General features: G+C 39.5%; 1 protein-coding gene across 1 annotated transcript in view; it reads left to right on the forward strand.

Annotated features, from left to right (window-relative positions):
* The first annotated feature begins 651 nt into the window (after nt 1-651).
* LOC121381317 (relaxin receptor 1-like) overlaps nt 652-23,904 on the forward strand; it is a 104,631-nt gene continuing 81,378 nt past the window's right edge. The window contains exon 1 of the mRNA XM_041510577.1: nt 652-974. Coding sequence (XP_041366511.1) covers nt 818-974 — 157 coding nt within the window. The 5' untranslated portion in view covers nt 652-817. The remainder of the gene's footprint in view (nt 975-23,904) is intronic.

Consider the following 23,904-nt stretch of genomic DNA (forward strand, 5'->3'; position numbering starts at 1 on the left):
CTCTCTCTCTCTCTCTCTCTCTCTCTCTCTCTCTCTCTCTCTCTCTCTCTCGCTTGCTCTCTCTCTCTCCAACCCTCCCCTCCCACTCTCTCTCTCTCTCTCTCCCTCCCTCCCTCCCTCTCCCTCCCTCCCTTCCTTCCTCTCTCTCTCTCTCTCTCTCTCTCTCTCTCTCCCTCCCTCCCTCTCTCTCTCTCTCTCTCCCTCCCTCCTCCCTCCCTCTCTCCCTCCCTCTCTCCCTCTCTCTCTCTCTCTCTCTCTCTCTCTCTCTCTCTCTCTCTCTCTCTCTCTCTCTCTCTCTCTCTCTCTCTCTCTCTCTATCTTCCCACTGTCCTAGACAATTATGGTGAGAGCAGCACGTCAACAGAAGAACAATTAGTGAATCCAATCGCTCTAGAACCATAAATCACCTTCGATGCTACAACCAAAGGGCCTCTGGATATGATCACAGAAATGCTGTAGAACAAAAGTGATATAAAATTGCACCAATATTGATCAGCTACTTATGCTATGATGCGCGATATCGAAACGCACTACTGATACCAATTATGTTGAATTAAGTGGGAAAAGGCAAGACAGTTACGCCAAAGATCATTAAATAACGCCATTTACCTCGCCTATTTTAAACAAATGTGTTTTCCTCCACAGATCACAGAAGCACCGCATTCAGACACGCAAGCAGGAGGGCATATGGGTTTACCTTTTTGGCCTGACGTCGCTAATTAGATGGGATGGAACGCGTTTAGTGAAACACAAACAATGCGACGACGCTATAACGCTTTCGTCTGTGAGGCCGCACACAGTGCCGCAGTGAAAAGAGATGAATTTTGACAAAATCGTGTGCCAGCGTCGGAGATTAAACCTCTCGGAAAACACCGCCACTGCTCCTCGAAAGACAACGGTTTCCTCGCGGAGGTTCTACTGGTGTTACGTGATCGTTATGTGTTCATTCATCCTCTCCGCAGTGATTCTTTGTGGTGAGTACAGATCGTTTTTAACCATCACCCCTACCCGTCTCCCCCAGTCAAAGTTACCCTCCAACCACTACGTGTATTTCTCTCTCTCTCTCTCTCTCTCTCTCTCTCTCTCTCTCTCTCTCTCTCTCTCTCTCTCTCTCTCTCACACATACACACACACACACAAACACACACACACACAAACACACACATACATATACATACATATATATATATATATATATATATATATATATATATATATATATATATATATATATATATATGTATGCATGTATGTATGTATATATGTATGTACATGTATGTATGTATATATTTACACACACACACACACACACACAAACACACACATACATACATCCTGCCACCACATCAAAGACACACATACCTTGTCACCAGCTCACATTCATACACATCCTGCCACCAACTCACACAGACACACATAGGAGTACTCTGCCATAAACTCAAAGACACACCCTACCCCCATATCAGAGATATTACACACCATATATATAGCTACCAGCAATTCATAGACGTGTCCTCCCCCAGACCACAGACACACACACACACACACTACCACCATCTAACAGACGCACCCTACCCCCAGACCCCAGACACACACAACCTATCATCACCTAAAAGAAACACACTCTGTCCTAAACCAGATGTATGTTCAATTGAAATATTTCCTTTAGATAGCTCATTGTAATTACATCACGTAGTCCCGTGGTCACATCGCCTTTTGAGCAATTAGCCAAAATATGAAATCCATATCAAAGAGGTAAAGGCAATTAAAGAAACTTTAACCAAAACCGTTACCAAAGTTCTAAATGGCCTTGCCCTAGGGTCACATTCACGATACAGGGTGTGTCCCTATCACTAGCAAAGACAACTGCAAATCCGGTATAAATATAGCCAACATATAACAAGTCTTTAACTATAAGAGTCAAGAAACAAATGAAAATCTGATAACTTTTTAAATACTGTTGACATGTATGGTCTATCGTACACTCATAGGACCGACCACTCACACACTCAGACCTGGGCCCGTGCTTTATAGTCCAGACTCAATCTCTAATGACGTCACACGCATACAATTTGTATGGCGTTGTCTAGACTAAACGTTTTATAAGCATCAGGCCAGGTCCAACCTTGATTTCGCTACGAATTAATAGACACAACGAAAACACTTTTCTGTCAACTGGCCATTCGAACCGATCGTTTGTTTTATTTTATATTTATTTTCGTGCTTATATCGAATTAAGGTACCAGCACGCTGTTCTGGACAGACATATCTCAGATATCTGGGCTGTCTGTCCAGGACAGTGAGTGAGCCTGTGTAGTAGCCCTATTCCTACTCACGTAGTCGTTAAACTCGATCTGGGTGGGAGCCGCTAAGGGGATGCGAACTTCATACCTACAGTACTTATGTCTTATGGTTTAACCATGACTTCGCCAAGCCGACATATTTATTTCAGTACAGTGTTAAGCATAAAGAATACACAAACATCTTTTCTTAAAGGAAGTGACCAATTATAATGGACAAAACTCTCTGGAAACCTGCAGGCATCTGATGAAAAAACAAGATTATCCGACCACATACTTAAAATAGTAATCCAAGATTATTAAAAAATTAGTGAACTTGCAAATGGCTGCAAAATAATAATAATAACAATATATATATATATATATATAATTATTATTTATTATAAAGTTGCACATGTTTACAAACGTATACATGTACAATATCATTACAACTGACACGATTGGTCAGCCAAAGATCAACTGCCCCAATCAACAGGACACTAAGATAAATAATTCCTGCTATACTACGAAAAGCGGGGAATAATAATAATTTAAAAAATCTTCTGGCTTGCTTAAGAGCCAAAATACACTTGTACGTGAAAGAGTTATTCACCTTATTGTTAATGTTGGAATGCAGTCAATGAGCTAAGCTGGCTAGCGTATGAACGACGTGTCGACTTGTGTAGAAAGATATATATTGTAGGAACTGTTTTTAAAGTATTGCTGCACAAAGCTGATGCAATGCAGTTCAGCTTTGTTTCCAAGATGTCTAAACAGCCAACGAATATTCATTTATACTGATTTTTGTGCCTATATCCAGGTTCAAGCACGCTGTCCTGGACACACACACACACACACACACACACACACACACACACACACACACACACCTGTATGTCTAGGACAGTGGGCTAGAGGTTACGTATTAGTAGTTAATGAAAGAGAAGTCTGTGTAGTGGCCTTATACACACCACTATTAATATTATTATTTGCATCATATCCATTCATCCGTCCATTCGTGCATTCGTCCACATACCTGAAAACACAAATCCACCCATTCATCATTCGTTCGTTCGTTCGTTCGTTCGCTCACTCACTCACTCACTCACTCACTCACTCACTCACTCACTCACTCACTCACTCACTCACTCACTCACTCACTCACTCACTCACTCACTCACTCACTCACTCACTCACTCACTCACTCACTCACTCACTCACTCACTCATTTATTTATTCATTCGTTCATTCGTTCATTCGTTCAATCAACCATTCATGCATTCATTTATGGTAACTTACAAAGGAGGAACCCCCAAAATATTTTAAGAGAGAAAATGAATGCCATGGTAAAAGGCAAATGGACTAACTCCCTAAAAACGGCACTTCAGTGAAAATTGTTGAAAAATTGTTAAACAGGGGTAACTCTTTTTTTTATGTATTAATTCATTTATTTAGTTTTTTGTTTGTTTTGTTGGCAATCTAATTAAAATTAGCTCCACTATTACATGTGGATCTAACAGCAGCCAGTTGGAGCTCATGTCCACCAATCAAAACCTTACTTGCAGAATCACGCCAGTGATTTGAAAATAATTTGAAAACATTCCGAATTATCCTGAGGGTATACGACATGTTTAATGTGAATTACGAATGCCTTATTTAGACCAGTAGAACTATTTTTAATCAGATTGCGAACAACACTGCGTAGTCTCCAATGTCCAAGTAACATTTCGTCTGTAAATAAAAATTAAAATATTGACCAATCACACTTCGCCTTTTATAACGTTATTTGGGAGCATACAAATTCTAAAAATATCGGGCGAGTCTATTTTAGTGGCTGCAGTACAGCGAACCATACCAATACGTACGGGATGGGTTATCAGTCTTCAATTTTACATTACAAATTATTTATTTATTTAAAAAAACCATGTAATACTAATAGTGGAGCTAATTTTAATTATATTGTTTTGTTGGGGGTTTTAGGGAGGGGGCAGGTCCCCCTAGTTCTCTCGTTTGGATCCGCTCTTGATTTAAGACAATAGTAAGCCACGCCTCGTCGTGAAACAGGCTGACGATCATAAGAACAAGTTAAGTCAAGAAAGCAATGTTTACGGCGACAGTAGTGTCACGGAGCCAGCTGTCCATTTTCCTGAACGTAAACTAATTATACACACCATGCGAATGAGAGACTCTGCCTGCCTGTGTAGATAAATAAGTCTTACAACCCCGGGGAGCAGTCATTATAACGGAGGCAAATGATCACCAACCTGTTTAGATAAATAAGTCTTACAACCCCAGGGAGCAATCATTATAACGGAGGCATATGATCACCAACCTGTGTAGATAAATAAGTCTTACAACCCCAGGGAGCAATCATTATAACGGAGGCATATGATCACCAATTAAGTATTACAACCCCAGGGAGCGATCATTATAACGGAGGCATATAATCACCAACCTGTGTAGATACATAAGTCTTACAACCCCAGGGAGCAATCATTATAACGGGAGGCATATGATCACCAACCTGTGTAGATACATAAGTTTTACAACCCCAGGGAGCAATCATTATAACGAAGGCATATGATCACCAACCTGTGTAGATACATAAGTCTTACAACCCCAGGGAGCAATCATTATAACGAAGGCATATAATCACCAACCTGTGTAGATACATAAGTCTTACAACCCCAGGGAGCAATCATTATAACGGGAGGCATATGATCACCAACCTGTGTAGATACATAAGTTTTACAACCCCAGGGAACAATCATTATAACGGAGGCATATGATCACCAACCTGTGTAGATAAATAAGTCTTACAACTCCAGGGAGCAACCATTATAACGGAGGCATATGATCACTAATTAAGTATTAGTTACCAGGTGCAAAACTCTCACTTTTGTCGATTGGACATTTTTATCGTCGATTATCGGATATAATCAGTTTGCACCAGCATGTCAGTTTTCGATTTTATGATCGATTAGAATTGTACGAACCCTAGACAGATTGGAATTATTCGAACAATGCACCTGTTGTCGTGCTCATCTGGACAGAATCTGCAAATCACTCATTTTACCTTTAGTACTATTCAGCATCTGAGGGGCGGGACGTAGCCCAGTGGTATAGCGCTCGCTTAATGCGTGGTTGGTTTAGGATCGATCCCAGTCAGTGGGCCTATTGGGTTATTTCTCGTTCCAGCCAGTGCGATACGAATGGTATATCAAAGGCCGTAGTGTGTGCTGTCCTGTCTGTGGGATGGTGCATATAAAATATCCCATGCTTGACATCCAGTAGTCGGTGATTAATAAATCAATGTGCTCTAGTGGTGTCATTAAACAAAACATTTATTATTATTATTATTATTATTATTATTCAGCATTTGTTTTCTTTACGTATGCATGAAAATAAGAACAAACCCCAGGTGATTTATATACTGGCGTACATTATTTCTAGAGGGTTGGGAGGGGCAGGCTGATTTTTGCTAAAATTAAACACAAATGCCCAAATCTGGATGAAAACGTTTATGCAAATTTGTACTTCTACCAAACAGCTATATAGGGTGCTTCCCGGTCTTTCTAGGCTAGTCTTTGGAGTGGCAGTCCTCCAACGGGCGATGCACGAGGGATGAAACATCTTGTTACGTATATCCTAGGGGAATGGCAGTCCTCCTTAACACGAGCACCTGATAGTGGATCATGGAAGCAATCACGACTTTGCCCAACACTCGTTCTATTCTGTCTTGTGTAGACATACGATTTTGATGTCGGAATACGGTTTGGATTCCAAAAGAATCTCATGAGAGCGAGACGTAACCCAGTGGTAAAGGGCTCGCTCGATGCGCCGTCGGTGTGGGATCGATCCCCGTCGGTGGGCCGATTGGGCTATTTCCCGTTGCAGCCAGTGCACCACGACTGGTATATTTAAGGCCGTGATATGTACTACCCTGTCTGTGGGATGGTGCATATAAAAGAATCTGGCTGCTAATCGAAAAGAGTAGCCCATGAAGTAACGACAGCGGGTTTCCTCTCTCAATAGCTGTGTGGTCCTTAACCATATGTCTGACGCCATATAACTGTAAATAAAATGTGTTGAGTGCGTCGTTAAATAAAACATTTCTTTCTTTTTGTTCTTTCATGTATTACAACTATTATTGTGAGTAGAACGATGGAAATACACGGTGAAATACACAGCTCAGTTCGCCCGAATGTTTCCGTCGTTTTTGCCGGATGATTAGATCCAGTACTGAGGGGTGGGGTGGGGGTTGTTGGGGGGGGGGGGGGGGGGGGTGAAACGACAGTTGTCTCTTACGCCTGTGTATTGTAGCAATTCTATAACGTAAACTGCAGATAAACAATTACAGTTAACTTTTTCCGCAATAATCGAATCGAGATTTTTTTAATAGACACACCTGATGTGCTACACAATACAAAAGCAAGTTAACGTGATTGTAATTTGTCATGATTGTGTGTGTGTGTGTGTGTGTGTGTGTGTGTGTGTGTGTGGTGTAATCACATTTTTTATCGGCAATAAATGCAATTTTAAAACACATTTCTGTAGCAAATGTAAATAGCAGTGGTTATAAACTGGCACAGGCAAAAGAAACAGTAATGGCTCATATACATTAATTTATCATAGACGATGTAAAACCTTATGCACTATATTATCTACGGATAAAGAATATAAAAAAGTAATGACCTAACTACATTATCACCGACAACATAAAAACAATGACTGCATTAAAGGTAATGATTAACTAAAATATTATCGTAATGACATAATGGCATATTAAAAGAAGAAAAAAACGTTAATTTATTTGGTAATATGAATGAGGCAGCTGATATGTTATCACAGACATATAAATCTACGATTAATGATGCTAACAACCATAATCTGCATGCGAGAGAGAGAGAGAGAGAGAGAGAGAGAGAGAGAGAGAGAGAGAGAGAGAGAGAGAGAGAGAGAGAGAGAGGAGAGAGAGAGAGATGGGGGGAGAGGGAGGGAGAGAGAGAGATGGAGAGAGAAAGGAGAGGAGAGAGGGGAGAGAGGGAGAGAGAAAAGAGAGAGAGATAGAGAGGGGGAGAGGGAGAGAGAGAGAGTGGAGAGAGAGGAGAGGGGGAGAGAGAGAGAGAGGGGGAGGGAGAGAGAGAGAGAGAGAGAGAGAGAGAGGAGAGAAAGAGAGAGAGAGAGAGAGAGAGAGAGAGGAGAGGGGGGGGAGAAAGAGGTGGGAGAGGGGGGGGGGGGGGGGGGGGAAGGGAGAGAGAGAGGTTTATTATGGTATACACAACAAAGCAAAACAGATCAAAGGGAATAATAGTGTTTGCAAGCGAGTTTAATTACAGGGTATGTCGGAGAGAAATCTGAAGGAGTTCGGGAAGAAGGAAAGGCGGGGGATATGGAGGGGCAGGAAGGGTGGATGGACATGCACATCATTCATGACTATCTTATATACTGGATCTACTTGTGACATGTTTTAAATCTATCGAACTACACATACGTTTTTAAAGTAAACGAAAGAGAGAGAGAGAGAGAGAGAGAGAGAGAGAGAGAGAGAGAGAGAGAGAGAGAGAGAGAGAGAGAGAGAGAGAGAGAGAGAGAGAGGTGGGGGGATTACTAGTCAATGACCTTCTTTGCGTTATTTATGCAACATTCTTGGGCCTCCACGAGTCCAAAATATTGGACTCCGAGTACTCAAGGGTCAAACTCGAGTACCCGACACATACACTGGATGATGATGAGATTATGGAATAAAGTAAAATAGCATTATGCATCTTAATTCCAGCGCTGAGCATGGACGCCAAATCATGCCATTGTATTGCATTTAGAAACCGGTTGATATGTCGTTGTTTATCTACTGCTGAAATTATTGTCCTACATTGTCCATTGTATTATAGTTGATCATTGTATTTCACCTTGTACGGGTACTCGAGTCCTGTGAATGGACTCGAGTTTTGCTAGACTCGACCCGTGCCCGAGTACTCGAGTACTCGTGGAGACCTACAATCTTCAGGCATTTTCTCTGTGGAAACATTAGAGGTCATTTCAAAACCTTGTTTTTTTTTCCACCGAACCGTGCCATTACAATGCAATAAGGCTATGTTTTGTTTTAAAATCGTATTATTTGAACATTATAGATAATTGTAATCCCCTTTGTGTCAAGTGTTCAGCAATCTGTTTTTAATATTGAGACGAAAATAACACTATATTGACTCGAATTTAGTGGTTTTTGGGCAAAAATAACAAAATAGAATGTTTATTTAATTACAGCCTTGTATTTTCCAGTGCTTAAAGAATATATAACTTCGTTATGTCATAGTTAAAGCCTTCCTGTTAGCATTCCGTATGCGTCTATGTAATGCGTAAGTCGCAAATTCCATGTCCGTAAACCGCATGCGAATACGTATACGTAATTCGTAATGCGTAATCCGCATCAATCACTTTCTACGAGTATATCCCATGTTTGCGTCCTACGTACGAGAGTGCGTATTCGACCACTCGAATGAATGAATGAATGAATGAATGGATGTTTAACGACACCCCAGCACGAAAAATACATCAACTATTGGGTGTCAAACTATGGTAATTCAAAACATGAAGTCGACCACTCGATGTATTCTGGATTACGTATACGCATACGAACAAATGGAAGTTGCGGCTAATTCGTAACAATCACTTTCTATGCAAATAGACTGAGGAGATTTCATTTAGGAGATAACCATATGGAGTGTTTAGATTTGCGGGTGTTATTGTCTGTTTGATCCCACAAATGTAATTTTTGACCGAAGGCGTTGGACAATAACACCGGCAAATCTGAAAACTCCATATGGTTATGTCCATTGTAAACTGAATCGTTTTTCTACGGAACTAACTGTATATTTGGTATTTCTTTTTAAAAAAAAGAAGGAAGGAAATGTTTTATTTAACGACGTACTCCACACATTTTATTTACGGTCATATGGCGTCGGACATATGGATAAGGACCACACAGATATAGAGAGGAAACCTGTTGTCGCCACTTCGTGAGCTACTCTTTTCGATACAGGATAGCACATACCACGGACGTTGATATACTAGTCGTGGTGCACTGGCTAGAGTGAGAATGTAGTTCTGTCAGTGGGATGTGCATATAGAAGATGCCTTGCCGCATATTGGAGAGTAGTCTATGTGCCTCTCTTTGTCGATCAGGGGCGGGATTTAGCTCAGTTGAGTGTTCGCCTGAGGTGCTTGCATCGCAGGATCGAACCACGTCAGTGGATCCATTCAACTGCTTTGGTTTTTCTCGTCCCAACCAGTGCACCACAATTGGTCAAAGGCCGTGGTATGTGCTTTCCTGTCTGTGAAAGTGCATATAAAGATCCCTTGCTGCATTAGGAAAACTGTAGCGGGTTTCCTCTGATGAGTACAAGTCAGCATTACCAAATGTTTGACATCCAATAGCTGATGATTAATTAATCAATATGCTCCAGTGGTATCTTAAACAAAACACTCTTTATGGATCAAGTGTGGAAATAACCCTGTTAGATGTCATTAAACAGACAGTGGAAATAACCCTGTTAGATGTCATTAAACAGACAGTGGAAATAACGCTGTTAGATGTCATTAAACAGACAGTGGAAATAACGCTATTAGATGTCATTAAACAGACAGTGGAAATAACCCTGTTAGATGTCATTAAACAAACAGTCGAAATAACCCTGTTAGATGTCATTAAATTAAAATTATTTTCTGGCAGAAAGCCTGAAAAAGGTAATAATTCAGTAACGCAACAAATAAGGTGGCCGTTAAGTTTCGTAAACTAATTAGCTTAACCTTGTGGTGACAGATTGTACTTGAGAATAACAGAGTGGAGTTTCCTTTCTAATTTATTTTACTATTAAACAGTTCGCGTCGATGATCGGTACTATCCATACATAACATCTTCATTTTGGAAAAACAAAATAAAAAACAAACAAACAACAACATCAACAAATGAAAATATTTGCTTAATGACACAGCGCATTTTCAAACCACGACTATTTGATTAAATATATATAGAGGTTATTACCAGAGTGATAAGATATTGTCAATATCGTATGTTAGGAATAAAAATCGTATTAACCGAGCCTTTGATTACACTGGATATGCTAGCTATTAAAATGGCTAGCTGTGATAAATATGGTTATTTCGATACTTGATTTAGAGAGTGAGAAAGGAAAACCGCTGTTGCCACATAAAGGGCGCCTACCTAATAACAGCAGTATGTATTTTTAAATGCCCACACCCACTAAACAGGGCAGCACATACCACGGTCTTTAATATACCAATTATTATGGGGCAGGGTAAAAGCCGACGGGATCACAGAGGGTAAGGGGCCGTTAAAATATTGCGTAACACTATTTTTCTCAAAATTATACACCCACCCACCCCCTTGTAACGCCCCGTAACGCTAGACCATACACACCCCAAAATATTACGTAACGCTCGGAGATATACCCCCCCCCCCACCCCAACAAGGTCAAGACAAAGGGTTTTACGCAACGTGGCAAGCTGTTTTATTTACGCCCATGTGTACAGGTGCCAGGCCTGGCCGTCAAGACAGTGCTGTACGGGGGGGGGGGGGGGGGAAACCGTCTGGGCTGGCACTGGAAAGCGCCAGCAGTAATTGATCGGTACCAGGCATAGTTTTGGGTGCTATGACAAAGAGAAAAAGGTGCGCAGTTTGTTGAGTAATTTGGCGCAATTTTGAACGAAAGGTAAAAATTTGAGCTGTTTTGGAAATTCGGTACGGTTCGAGACGAATGTTTATTTATACCCATGCTCACATTAAAGTGCAAAAAACCCCGCGGGCTTTCACTTGCGCCATTTTAATTGATCACCATCATAGTTGACAAAGAAAAAATATACCAGACCCTAACTGAAGGGTACGGACGAGCTCACACAGAGTTGTCCCGATAATCTTTTTGGGAAAACATATAAATACAATATTAAAATGTCTGGTGTATTAAAGCATTTCAGCTTGATTTATAATTGTTTTGGGTTTACATTTACCTCTAAAAACCTACATTATATATTGTTGTAATGGCATGGCACGTTTAAGAGAAAACAAAATTGTGTTACGTAACGCTGTTCAATACACCCCACCCCTTGTAACGCCACATAACGCTTGGACTTACCCCCCACCCCCCCCCCCCCCCCCCCCCCCGCCCCCCCCACCCCACCCCCTAAGCGTTACGTAATATTTGAATGAATTGATTCTACAACCCCTCGCACCTGTGGCGAGATGGCTACCACTGAGTTGCATCTGAGCTGCATCTGAGTTACATCTGAGTTTCACTGTATTAAAGACAACGAAGAAAGGAAGGAAATGTTTCATTTAACGACGCATTCAACATATTTTATTTACGTTTATATGGCGTCTGACATGTGGTTAAGGACAACTCAGATATTGAGATCTAGGAAACCCGCTGTCGCCACTTCATGGGCTACTCCTTTCAATTTGCAGCAGCGGATCCTTTATATGGCGTCTGATATGTGGTTAAGGACAACTCAGATATTGAGATCTAGGAAACCCGCTGTCGCCACTTCATGGGCTACTCCTTTCAATTTGCAGCAGCGGATCCTTTATATGGCGTCTGACATGTGGTTAAGGACAACTCAGATATTGAGATCTAGGAAACCCGCTGTCGCCACTTCACGGGCTACTCCTTTCAATTTGCAGCAGCGGATCCTTTATATGGGTCTGAGTTTTTTTTTTTTTTCATGTGGTTAAGGACAACTCAGATATTGAGATCTAGGAAACCCGCTGTCGCCACTTCACGGGCTATTCCTTTCAATTTGCAGCAGCGGATCCTTTATATGGCGTCTGACATGTGGTTAAGGACAACTCAGATATTGAGATCTAGGAAACCCGCTGTCGCCACTTCACGGGCTACTCCTTTCAATTTGCAGCAGCGGATCCTTTATATGGCGTCTGACATGTGGTTAAGGACAACTCAGATATTGAGATCTAGGAAACCCGCTGTCGCCACTTCACGGGCTACTCCTTTCAATTTGCAGCAGCGGATCCTTTATATGGCGTCTGACATGTGGTTAAGGACAACTCAGATATTGAGATCTAGGAAACCCGCTGTCGCCACTTCATGGGCTACTCCTTTCAATTGGCAGCAGCGGATCCTTTATATGCACCATCCCCAAGGCAGAAAGCACATACCACGGCCTTTGATGTACCTGTCGTGGTGCACTGGCTGGAACGAGAAATAGCCCAATGGGCCCACAAATGGGGATCGATTAAAGACAACCAGTGCAGACAACATTGAAGAAACACTTCAGACTACATCACAGCAGGGATCGTGTAGTCTGAAGCGCTTATTCAATGTCATGTGTACTTGTTGCTTTTACACGTGAGTGCCATCATTATTACAGACCGTCTACCCATTGTTTCTACTACTTTAGAAAACGGTTCTAAACATTTATACCACGTTATTTATTGATATGTTATGCAATGTATTATTATTGTCATTTGTACATGTTTCACGTGACGAAAATAATTAGTAAAACGGACGTCAAATGTAAAACTTGGCGTCTAAAGGTGAATGGATTTCCAGTGTGACAAAATCAGCGTGGCAGTGATTCGTATTGTGATTATCTGGGGAATGCAATGAGCCAATTATAGATTAAAGTTTTAAAAACCCACACGAAATCATCAGAGTACATTCATTTATTAATCTACTATCCTGTTTGTGGGATGCTGCTAATCGAAAAGAGTAGCCCATGAAGTGTAGTTCTTAACCATATGTCTGACGCCATATAACCGTAAATAATATGTGTTGAGTACGTCGTTAAATAAAACACTTCCTTCCTTCCTTCCTTCATTTATTAATCATCGGCTATTGGATGTCAAGCATTTGGTAATTCTGACACGAAGTTTTCATTTTTTAGGATGGGGGGGGGACAGGCTGGTTTTTGGCAGAGTTAAACGAAAATGCCCGAATCTCAATAACAACATTTATTCATATTAGAGTTACTACCAAATAGCTATATAGCGTTGCAAACGAATCACTACGCATTTGTACATGGATTACAACTAATTTTGAAAGTAGAAAGATGGAAATACATGGTAAAAAAAAAAACCTCTGAGTTTAGCACATTTTCCCCGAATATCTGTATAATGTTTGTCCGAATTTGAAGTTTTGCTCCAGCACTAGGGGGGGGGGGGGGGGGGGAGAAAAACCCCTGCCGCCTGCCCCCTGCCCCCTGTCTTGTACGCTTATGCGTAGTCTTCAGAGGACACCCGCTACATTTTCCCATCTTTTATATGTACTTTTCCACGATCAGGGCCCCGTTCCACGAAGCGACCATAGCACTAAAATTACCATAAGTGCATACTTACCGTGTGTACTTAAGTTGATCTTTGCACTAAGATCGCTTTGTTTGTGGAACGGGACCCTGGACACTAAATACCACGGCCTTTAATATACCAGTCGTGGCTCACAAGTGTTTTTATGAAGATAAAGTCAAATGGATGTCGTGGCTGCTCCTATAAATCACAGTCGGGTTATTCGCCTATACGAGGCCTGCCGCTCACTCGGGCGATACACCTTCCGTGTTTTGTTTGTGGGTGTTCTGCCATTAGCATGACCTAATCGAAAAAAAGCCTAAACCGAACTGCTGTGATGGTATGCACACAAGAATTACTGTCATGATGAAACATTTGTACCAATGTTTTTAGTGCACAGTCCAGTCCAGTCAGTGGCCGAGGGGTTTGTCGAACTCGTCACGGCAGCGGCTGTTCTAGTGGTATACTCTGGAGTATACTCGCCCAAGTAAACCCATTACTCGTTCAGAAATAAAAAAAGAAATGTTTTAGTTAACGACGCACTCAACACATTTTATTTACGGTTATATGGCGTCAGACATGGTTAAGGACCACACAGATTTTGAGAGGAAACCCGCTGTCGTCACTACATGGGCTACTATTTCCGATTAGCAGCAAGGGATCTTTTATTTGCGCTTCCCACAGGCAGGATAGCACAAACCATGGCCTTCATTCAACCAGTTATGGATCACTGGTCGGTGCAAGTGGTTTACACCTACCCATTGAGCTTTTTTTGTTTTTGTTTTTGTTTTGTTTTTTTTTTTGTTTTTGTTTTTGTTTTGTTTTGTTTTCTTTTTTCCTCTTTTTTTTTCTTTCTTTTTATCTGAAAACCAAAAAGGACTCTTTACCTCCGTATTACCATCAAAGCATATAAAATGGTATTTTTTCTGCACATAGTTTATAAGTAATATGACCTGCTACCTTGCGATTAGTGAGATGCGCGCGTGGTTCAAATCCAAGAACAGAGACAATATTAGTGGGAGATTTAGGGGCAGAATGGGGATTCCTTTACGTCGTGTATTAATTTCTTGACGAAAGATTTCAATTGTTATTTCATGGTATTTTATACTGATGAAAGATTCAAGTGAATGTTTTTTTTTAAATGATTAAGCTTAATTTAAAGTAATTTTTGACGTTCATGGAAGTACATTGTGTATGCACCACAAAAACACTGTCCACACTTAATGAACGGCGAATTATTGCACACGCGCGCACGCACGCACACACACACGCACATACACACACACACACACACACACACAGAAACTCATGCTCGCACACACACAAATACATATATACAAAAACACACTTGCAATCATTAACACATACATACAATTGTGTGTGTGTGTGTGTGTATATATATATATATATATATATATATAATATATATATATATATATATATATATATTAATAGCAGGACCAAAATTATATGTTTTGTGACGCAATTCACACACACGCACACGCACACACACATACACACACACACACAACCACATACACACACACACAACCACATACACACACACACACACACAGACACACGCACAACATACACACACACAAACCAACTTCCGTTCCTACGGATCTGTTTATGATAAAAACCTAACAACGAAAATATAAACATAAATGAACACCAGATTTTAAAAAAAAAAAAGAGAAAAGAAACAAAAGAAAGTGTAAAATCGATACAGTCATACATCGATCGTTAAAAGTACACTGATAAATAGCTGTCTCTACTGCTTCAACAGACGAGCTAATTGCACCATTACGTGCTATTCGTTTCACACAAACAAGTACAGCGGCATTCGCAAAGTTATTGCACCATTACGTGCTATTCGTTTCACACAAACAAGTACAGCGGCATTCGCAAAGTGATTAATAAGCAAAACTGTTGCTTTTAAAAAATATTTATTTGAATTTTTTCTTCGAGATAAATCTGGTTCCCCCGCTAGTGCATTAAAGCGGGTATATAATAGTATATTGATTATTTATATTTTAAACATTTCTAGCTTTAGGTGTTTTAATGTTAACAGGGGACTGGGAAAATATACCAAACAAGAAAATGGAATCATTTCGATTCCATCCAGAATTTGTATTACAATTTTTACGCGATACTGACTTTTACTCTAAATTTTAATTTGATATATCTGTGATATTTGTATTTTTGCACAGTTCTTTACACTGTGTTTTAATTTAACTGTTGATTTTTTATGTTAATGTGAACCATCATATACTGTTTTGCATTACCATAGTTTGACACCCAATAGCCGTGTCGTTAAACATTCATTAAATTCATTCATTCCAAACGAAAAGAAATGATAAAATTAATTGAGTAAACAGACTGCCAAAATGGGCCTGAATGTTAACGAGACATTGATCATTTCAAAAAGTTAAAGTTAAAGTTAAAGTTTGTTTTGTTTAACGACATCACTAGAGCACATTGATGTATTAATCATTGACTATTGGATGCCAAACATTGTGGGTTTTGACATATTATCTTAGAGAGGAAACCCGCTACATTTTGCCATTTTGCCAGAGTATTTTATATGCACCATCCCAGACAGGATAGCACATACCACGGCCTTTGATATACCAGTCGTGGTGCACGAAAAACTAATGGGATTCAAGCTGAATAATTGAAATAAATTCAAGAAAATTATAAATAATATTCGCGTTTCTTTTGTTGTCCAGTATAGTAATTATTAATAATAATAAATAATAATAATAATAATAAAGGTACATCACCCTCAGAATGAAGTTGTTGGTTTTTAGGGGGGAAATTATCCTGCTCCTTCCCTCCCCACCCCTACCCCCAATTTGCGGCTTTAAGGCGAATCTAGTCACATGAAAAAAGTCACAACTTTTAATTAAGAAATATATTATGCAGTGAAAGACAGATCCAACACATCTTGTCAGTGAGAGTTTTTGTCAAAGTTCTTTGTTTTCAATGTTGGTGCTTTAAGCGGATGTTCCACCCTATGCCACAGAGAAATTCTGCCAGTCTTGCGGTCCTCAAGACGATCGACACACAGGTTGCGAAGACGCTCTTGCAGTGCACATACCGTCGACGAACCTGCCGTCGAGGAGGGTTGCTAACCGCATCCTGCTGGATGATGGTGCTCACTGTCGCCTGCTCACGTTGAAACCATTCAATAACCCGCCAGGTTGTGGGGTGGTAGTAGCCCACAAGGTTGAAGAACATGTTGTTCCAACCTTCACAAGTTGTTCGTACGAGGATTATTGTTCATGGTGGCGTCATGAACGTTCCACAGGACAGGAGCGAACATTGGTGGAACACGGCGCAACCTGAGCTGAGTGTAATTGATCCAGGTACAAGAAGCCACTCTACAAACCCACCCTAATCAATACGTTTAACAAGTCCCCCTGCATACTATGATGTCACTTTCTTTTAATTTAGCCACATTCAATAATCTGCAAACCCACCCTAATCAATACGTTTAACAAGTCCCCCTGCATACTATGATGTCACTTTCTTTTAATTTAGCCACATTCAATAATCTGCAAACCCACCCTAATCAATACGTTTAACAAGTCCCCCTGCATACTATGATGCCACTTTCTTTTAATTTAGCCACATTCAATAATCTGCAAACCCACCCTAATCAATACGTGTAACAAGTCCCCCTGCATACTATGATGTCACTTTCTTTTAATTTAGCCACATTCAATAATCTACAAACCCACCGTAATCAATACGTGTAACAAGTCCCCCTGCATACTATGATGTCACTTTCTTTTAATTTAGCCACATTCAATAATCTGCAAACCCACCCTAATCAATACGTTTAACAAGTCCCCCTGCATACTATGATGTCACTTTCTTTTAATTTAGCCACATTCAATAATCTGCAAACCCACCCTAATCAATACGTGTAACAAGTCCCCCTGCATACTATGATGTCACTTTCTTTTAATTTAGCCACATTCAATAATCTACAAACCCACCGTAATCAATACGTGTAACAAGTCCCCCTGCATACTATGATGTCACTTTCTTTTAATTTAGCCACATTCAATAATCTTCAAACCCACCGTAATCAATACGTGTAACAAGTCCCCCTGCATACTATGATGTCACTTTCTTTTAATTTAGCCACATTCAATAATCTTCAAACCCACCGTAATCAATACGTGTAACAAGTCCCCCTGCATACTATGATGTCACTTTCTTTTAATTTAGCCACATTCAATCATCTGCAAACCCAGACATTTTGATACTCGTATATAAAAATTGTGACATTTTTCCTGTGATTTTTTCCTATACTAAATTGTTAATTTTTTTCTGATACTTTTTTCCTGTTACTTTTTTTCCAGCCACCTTTAAGGCAGTGGCATTGACATTTAAAGTTGCACCATCCAATTTTTTACTCTGAGCTGACAAGACACAATACATAAACGTTTGCACGCTAACTCGAACGCATTGAGGACAGAATCCATTTCGGTAACAGAAAGGAAGTTCCGCCAAATGTCACGGTGCAACATGTTTATTGGTGTCGGCAAGAAAACAATGCCAAGCGATATCAAGCCAGGAATATAAAAACGTGTTGCATTGATAACTGGATGACACGGTGACTTATGCCAAACAACAGGCTTTTCTTTTTATTGGCAAGCTTCGTATGTAAATTTGATAATGAAACACATGGTCAGCCATTAATTTACAATTTAAATCGTCTTGTGTCGTGCTGACACCAGTCTTACCCGAATTATCTGCCGTTCGACAATTAGACAGACAGTTAGAACTGTTATGATCGCTCTCTCAGTCAGACATAACTCTATAACGAAAACACGGAATTGCTGTCTACCACCGAGTAGGCAATATGCCCGCTCTACTACAACAATCACTCTATGTTTGATGCTAATGGTAATTTTCGAGTTCACCGATAACAAATATTTCACATATTATCCATTAATAGACACACTACTGGAAGAAACCCGACAACGCCCCCTTTCAATCATGTTCCGGTTAACTAGGAAGGTGCTAACGGGTTTCTTTCTGTAGTGTGTAGTGTGCGTATTAGTGTTTAATATGTCAAATATTTGTTATCAGGGAACTCGAAAATGGCCAATGTAATGGTATTTAAAGTCAAACAACGGGTTATTGTTGTACTAGAGTGGGAATATTTGTCTACAGTATAATAGGCAGCCATTCCGCAATTTCGCCGTAGAGTTATTTCCAGCTGAGAGAGGGATAATAACTGTCCAAATGTCCGTCTAGCTCTCGAACATATTTGACCCATTAAAGGGACATTCCCGAGTTTGCTGCATTGTAAGATGTTTCCCACTAATAAAATATTTCTACGATTAAACTTAAATATTAAATATATTTTCTTGTTTAAAAATTCAGTGTCTGTATATTCAATGTGTTTCTGGTCGTCTTAATATTTGTAAAATGCCCAAACTGGATTTTGTTTTCAAATAATTTCGTACGTACGAAAAATATATTTTAGGAAATAAAATGAAATTTAAGCTAGTACAAATAGTAAAACGATCAGAAACACGTTTAATATACAGCCACTGATATTTTATGCATACAAATATATTTGATATGTAATTATGTAAAAATGTTTCTGGTCGTCTTAATATTTGTAAGAAGCCCAAATTGGATTTTGTTTTCAAATATTTTCGTACGTACGAATTTTTTTTATTTTAGGAAATGTTTTAAAATTTAACCTAGTACAAATAGAACGATCGGAAATACGTTTAATATACAGCTACTAACATTTTATGCAGAAAAATATATTTGATATGTAATTACAATCGTTAAAAAGTCTCTGTTAGTCGATAACATCTTTAAAATGACAGCAAACTCAGGAATGTCCCTTTAACTTATTCTGAAGAAGGACCCTCCAAATCTGTGTGAACACGACCGGCCTCGGTGGCGTCGTGGCAGGCCATCGGTCTACAGGCTGGTAGGTACTGGTTCGGATCCCAGTCGAGGCATGGGATTTTTAATCCAGATACCGACTCCAAACCCTGAGTGAGTGCTCCGCAAGGCTCAATGGGTAGGTGTAAACCACTTGCACCGACCAGTGATCCATAACTGGTTCAACAAAGGCCATGGTTTGTGCTATCCTGCCTGTGGGAAGCGCAAATAAAAGATCCCTTGCTGCTAATCGGAAGAGTAGCCCATGTAGTGGCGACAGCGGGTTTCCTCTTAGAATCATTGTGGTCCGTAACCATATGTCTGACGCCATATAACCGTAAATAAAATGTGTTGAGTGCGTCGTTAAATAAAACATTTCTTTCTTTCTTTCTTTCTGTGTGAACACTGTCAGTGTACCCAGACAGTGCGTAACATTTTCGTGGAGTGCAGACATTTTAAGCAGACAAGGAGAGATATATTTGGTAGGAGAAAGATTTCGATTCCATCCTGAAATTGTGTTGGAATTTCTGCGAGATACCGAATTTTATTATAAATTGTAATTGTACCTATCTGTGATAGTTGTATTTTTGCACAGCTATTTACACTTAATTTAACTCTTGAATTTTTGAATTAATGTTAATTATTATTTCACTTACACATTCACTTTAGTTTGACACACAGCAGCCGATGTGCATGCATGTATTCATTCATTCATTTGAGGGCGGGGCGTAGCCTAGTGGTAAAGCACTCGCTTGATGCGCGGTCGGTTTACGATAGATCCTCGTCGGTGGCCTCATTGTGCTATTTCTCGTTCCAGCCAGTGCTCCACAACTGGTGTAACAAAGGCCGTGGTATGTCTGTGGGATGGTGCATATAAAAGATCCCTTGCTACTAATCGAAAAGAGTAGCCCATGAAGTGGCGACAGCGGGATTCCTCTCTATATCTGTGTGGTCCTTAACCATATGTCTGACGCCATATAACCGTAAATAAAATGTGTTGAGTGCGTCATTAAATAAAAACATTTAATTCATTTCATTCATTCATTCATTCATTCATTCATTCATTCATTCATTTAATTTACAATTGTAACTGTTATTCTGTTCACCTAATATATATACTACCACACTGATTGATTCATCCATTTTAAACAATAGTATATATATATATATATATATATATATATATATATATATGTATGTATGTATGTATGTAGGTATGTATGTATGTATGTATGTAGGTATGTGTGTGTGTGTATGTATGTACGTATGTATGTATGTATGTATATACACACACACAACACACACACACACACACACACTTACTCCAGATATACTACGTGTGTTCTTTTAAATTGCTGCTGTTTACAATAAACATGTTTATTATAAACCCCATTCCGACCGTGTTGGCAGTGTCCCTGTTAATTTAATAAGTGGGAACTGCAACAACACGTGTTCTTAGTTACGTATTATCCCAGACTCATCACCTGATACGTGTTAAAAGGGTGTCAGCTCATTTTTTATTCTAACAGGCTGTCTTCAGCCGTAAGTTCAGTCAACCGCTTGTCGCTAACGTTCGCTGAACTTATTTTTACGCTACACAGTAAACCGAATTACCACTTCGGGAACCAGTCACATAGTTCACGAACGTTAAGCTGTATCCTAACCGGACGCGAGCGATTATTTTAGAAATCATTGATTTCAATTGCCGTATGCTAACCGGACACGTGCGGTTAGAATACGGCGATTAAAATCAATTATTTTTAAAATAATCGCTCGCATCGCTGACGTCGCCCACGTCGGGTTAGGATACAGCTTACATCTGTCCGGTTAGGATACTACGATTAAAATCGCGTCGCTCGCGCCCGGTTACGATACAGCTTACATCTGTCCGGTTAGAATACTACGATTAAAATCGAATTTAATCCTAGCTGATCCTTTGGAACCTGGGTTGAGTGTAACATTTTAAAGATATTTCACTAAGATTAAAATTAGCTCCACTATTACATGTGGATCTAACAGCAGCCCGTTGAAGCTCATGTCCAGTTGACCTTTCATTCGACCAATCAAAACCTTACTTGCAAAATCATGCAAGTGATTTGGAAAGAATTTGAAAACATTCGGGATAATGCCTAGAGTATACGAAATAATTCGGGTGAATTACGAAGTATGCCGGAAACTAATTGCAATATAATTTTTTTATATAAAATTCGTTTCAAGACGGAAAAAAACCGTGATGGTATAGCCATAAAATCTGTTTATACTAATATACAATCCAAAGTTTATTACTGCACTTTTCCCCCTGTTTTTTAATGTTGAAATAGACCAACAAGTTCGCCTATTACATAAATAGTCTCGCCCGATATTTTTAGAAGTTGTATGCACCCGAATAACGCTATAAAAGGCGAAGTGTAATTATCGATATTTAAATGGTTATTTATAGATGAAATGTCACCTGGACATTGGAGTCCACGCAATGCTGTTAGATCTACTGTCTAGACCCAGTAGAGCTAATTTTAAATAGATTGTGTTATTTTATTCCTATCTAAACTGATAGTAGTTTAATGAAATTCGTTAATATTTAAAAAGCCATTTAATCGTATACAGAGCATGGGCATATTTAGACGTTTGTTTCTATTGTCAGATAATCAATATTTAATATGTCTGTAATACAGTCTGTATAAAAAGCATGATACTACGACAAACATTGCACATAATCGTCCACGTATCCATAGCAGCTCTCTAAAAATAGAATCCTACGTCAGTCGTCTCATTAGTGACCCGACAAAATATTGTCTGAAAATATATACGCTTAAAGAGACTATCCGGAGTTTTCGGCGATTTCTTAGATACATTTTAAAAAAGGTTTCCTTTGTTTAACGACACCACTAGAGCACATATTCAAAGATGATATCGACCAACAAACTTTTTAACTGTAATTACATATTAAATATATATTTCTACATACAATATTAGTGGTTATACCTTTTTTGTTCAGCAACACCACTAGAGCACCTTGATTTATTAAATCATCTGTTATTGGATGTCAAACATTTCATAATTTTGACATATAGTCTTAGAGAGGAAACCCGCTACATTTTTCCATTAGTAGCAAGGGATATTTTATATGCACCATCACACAAACAGCATAGTACATACCACGGCCTTTGATATGCCAGTCGTGGGACACTGCCTGGAACAAGAAATAGCCTAATGGACCTACCGACGGGGATCGATCCCAAAGAGATCGCACACCAAGCGAGCGCTTTATTACCCCTTAGTTGTTATATCATTGTATATTAAACGTATATTAATACTTCATTTAATTTCCTAATATATATTTTTGTACGTACGAAATTATTGAGATACCTACAAATATTAGAATGATTAGAAACACTTTGAATATTATACAGACACTGTTATTCTAAACAAGAAAATATCTTTAATATGTAATCAATGCAGCAACCTCAGGATAGTCCCTTTAATTTCTCCAGAAAAGTACTTTAATGAGTCGACTATATAGTCGTCATATCCCAATTGATATCGAAGTTGGTATACAACTGAATTAAAGACAGGAAGCCATAAATAACGTGTGTATGTGTGGGGGAATTCGTTAATTAAAGACACGAAGCCATAAATAACGTGTGTATGTGTGGGGGAATTCGTTAATTAAAGACACGAAGCCATAAATAACGTGTGTATGTGTGGGGGAATTCGTTAATTAAAGACACGAAGCCATAAATAACGTGTGTATGTGTGGGGGAATTCGTTAATTTTAAGCTAACGTTAAAGTTTGTTTTGTTTCGCGACACCACTAAAACACATTTATTTGTTATTAAAATACACCTACACCATTGAAAATCTGCCCATTACCATCAGTGATGGATAAAAAAACCCCCAAAAAACAAAAACAAACCCCAAACCCCTAGTTTATTACCCTTCCAGAACCACTAACGTTAAAATCAATACTTAAATATTTGATGCATAATACTTTTTATTGGTGTATCTCTAAGTAGGGGAATAGCCTCGTAACTCCCCAGGAATGGATAGTTATTTGGACATTCCCCTATGCATAATTCGGTCAGCAGCGCCAGACGGCTCGCCCCAATTGATAAATTTGACATGAAGTCTAAAAGGAAAGCCGCTACATTTTTGCACTAGCAGCAAGGGATCTTTTATATGCACTTTTCCACAGACAAAACAGGAGGTGCCTTAGATATACTAGTCGTGGGGCACTGGTTGGGGGGGGGGGGGGGGGGGGTCAGAAAATGTCACCATTAAGGGAGTTCGATCCTACGAGCATAGTGCCCCAAGCGAACGGTCAACCTCTTTAACAGTTTTGGGGCGGGATTTAGCTCAGTGGGTTGAGTGCTCGCTTGAGATGCTCGCGTC

The sequence above is a fragment of the Gigantopelta aegis genome, chromosome 9 (assembly GCF_016097555.1).
Source record: "Gigantopelta aegis isolate Gae_Host chromosome 9, Gae_host_genome, whole genome shotgun sequence".
Taxonomy (NCBI): domain Eukaryota; kingdom Metazoa; phylum Mollusca; class Gastropoda; order Neomphalida; family Peltospiridae; genus Gigantopelta; species Gigantopelta aegis.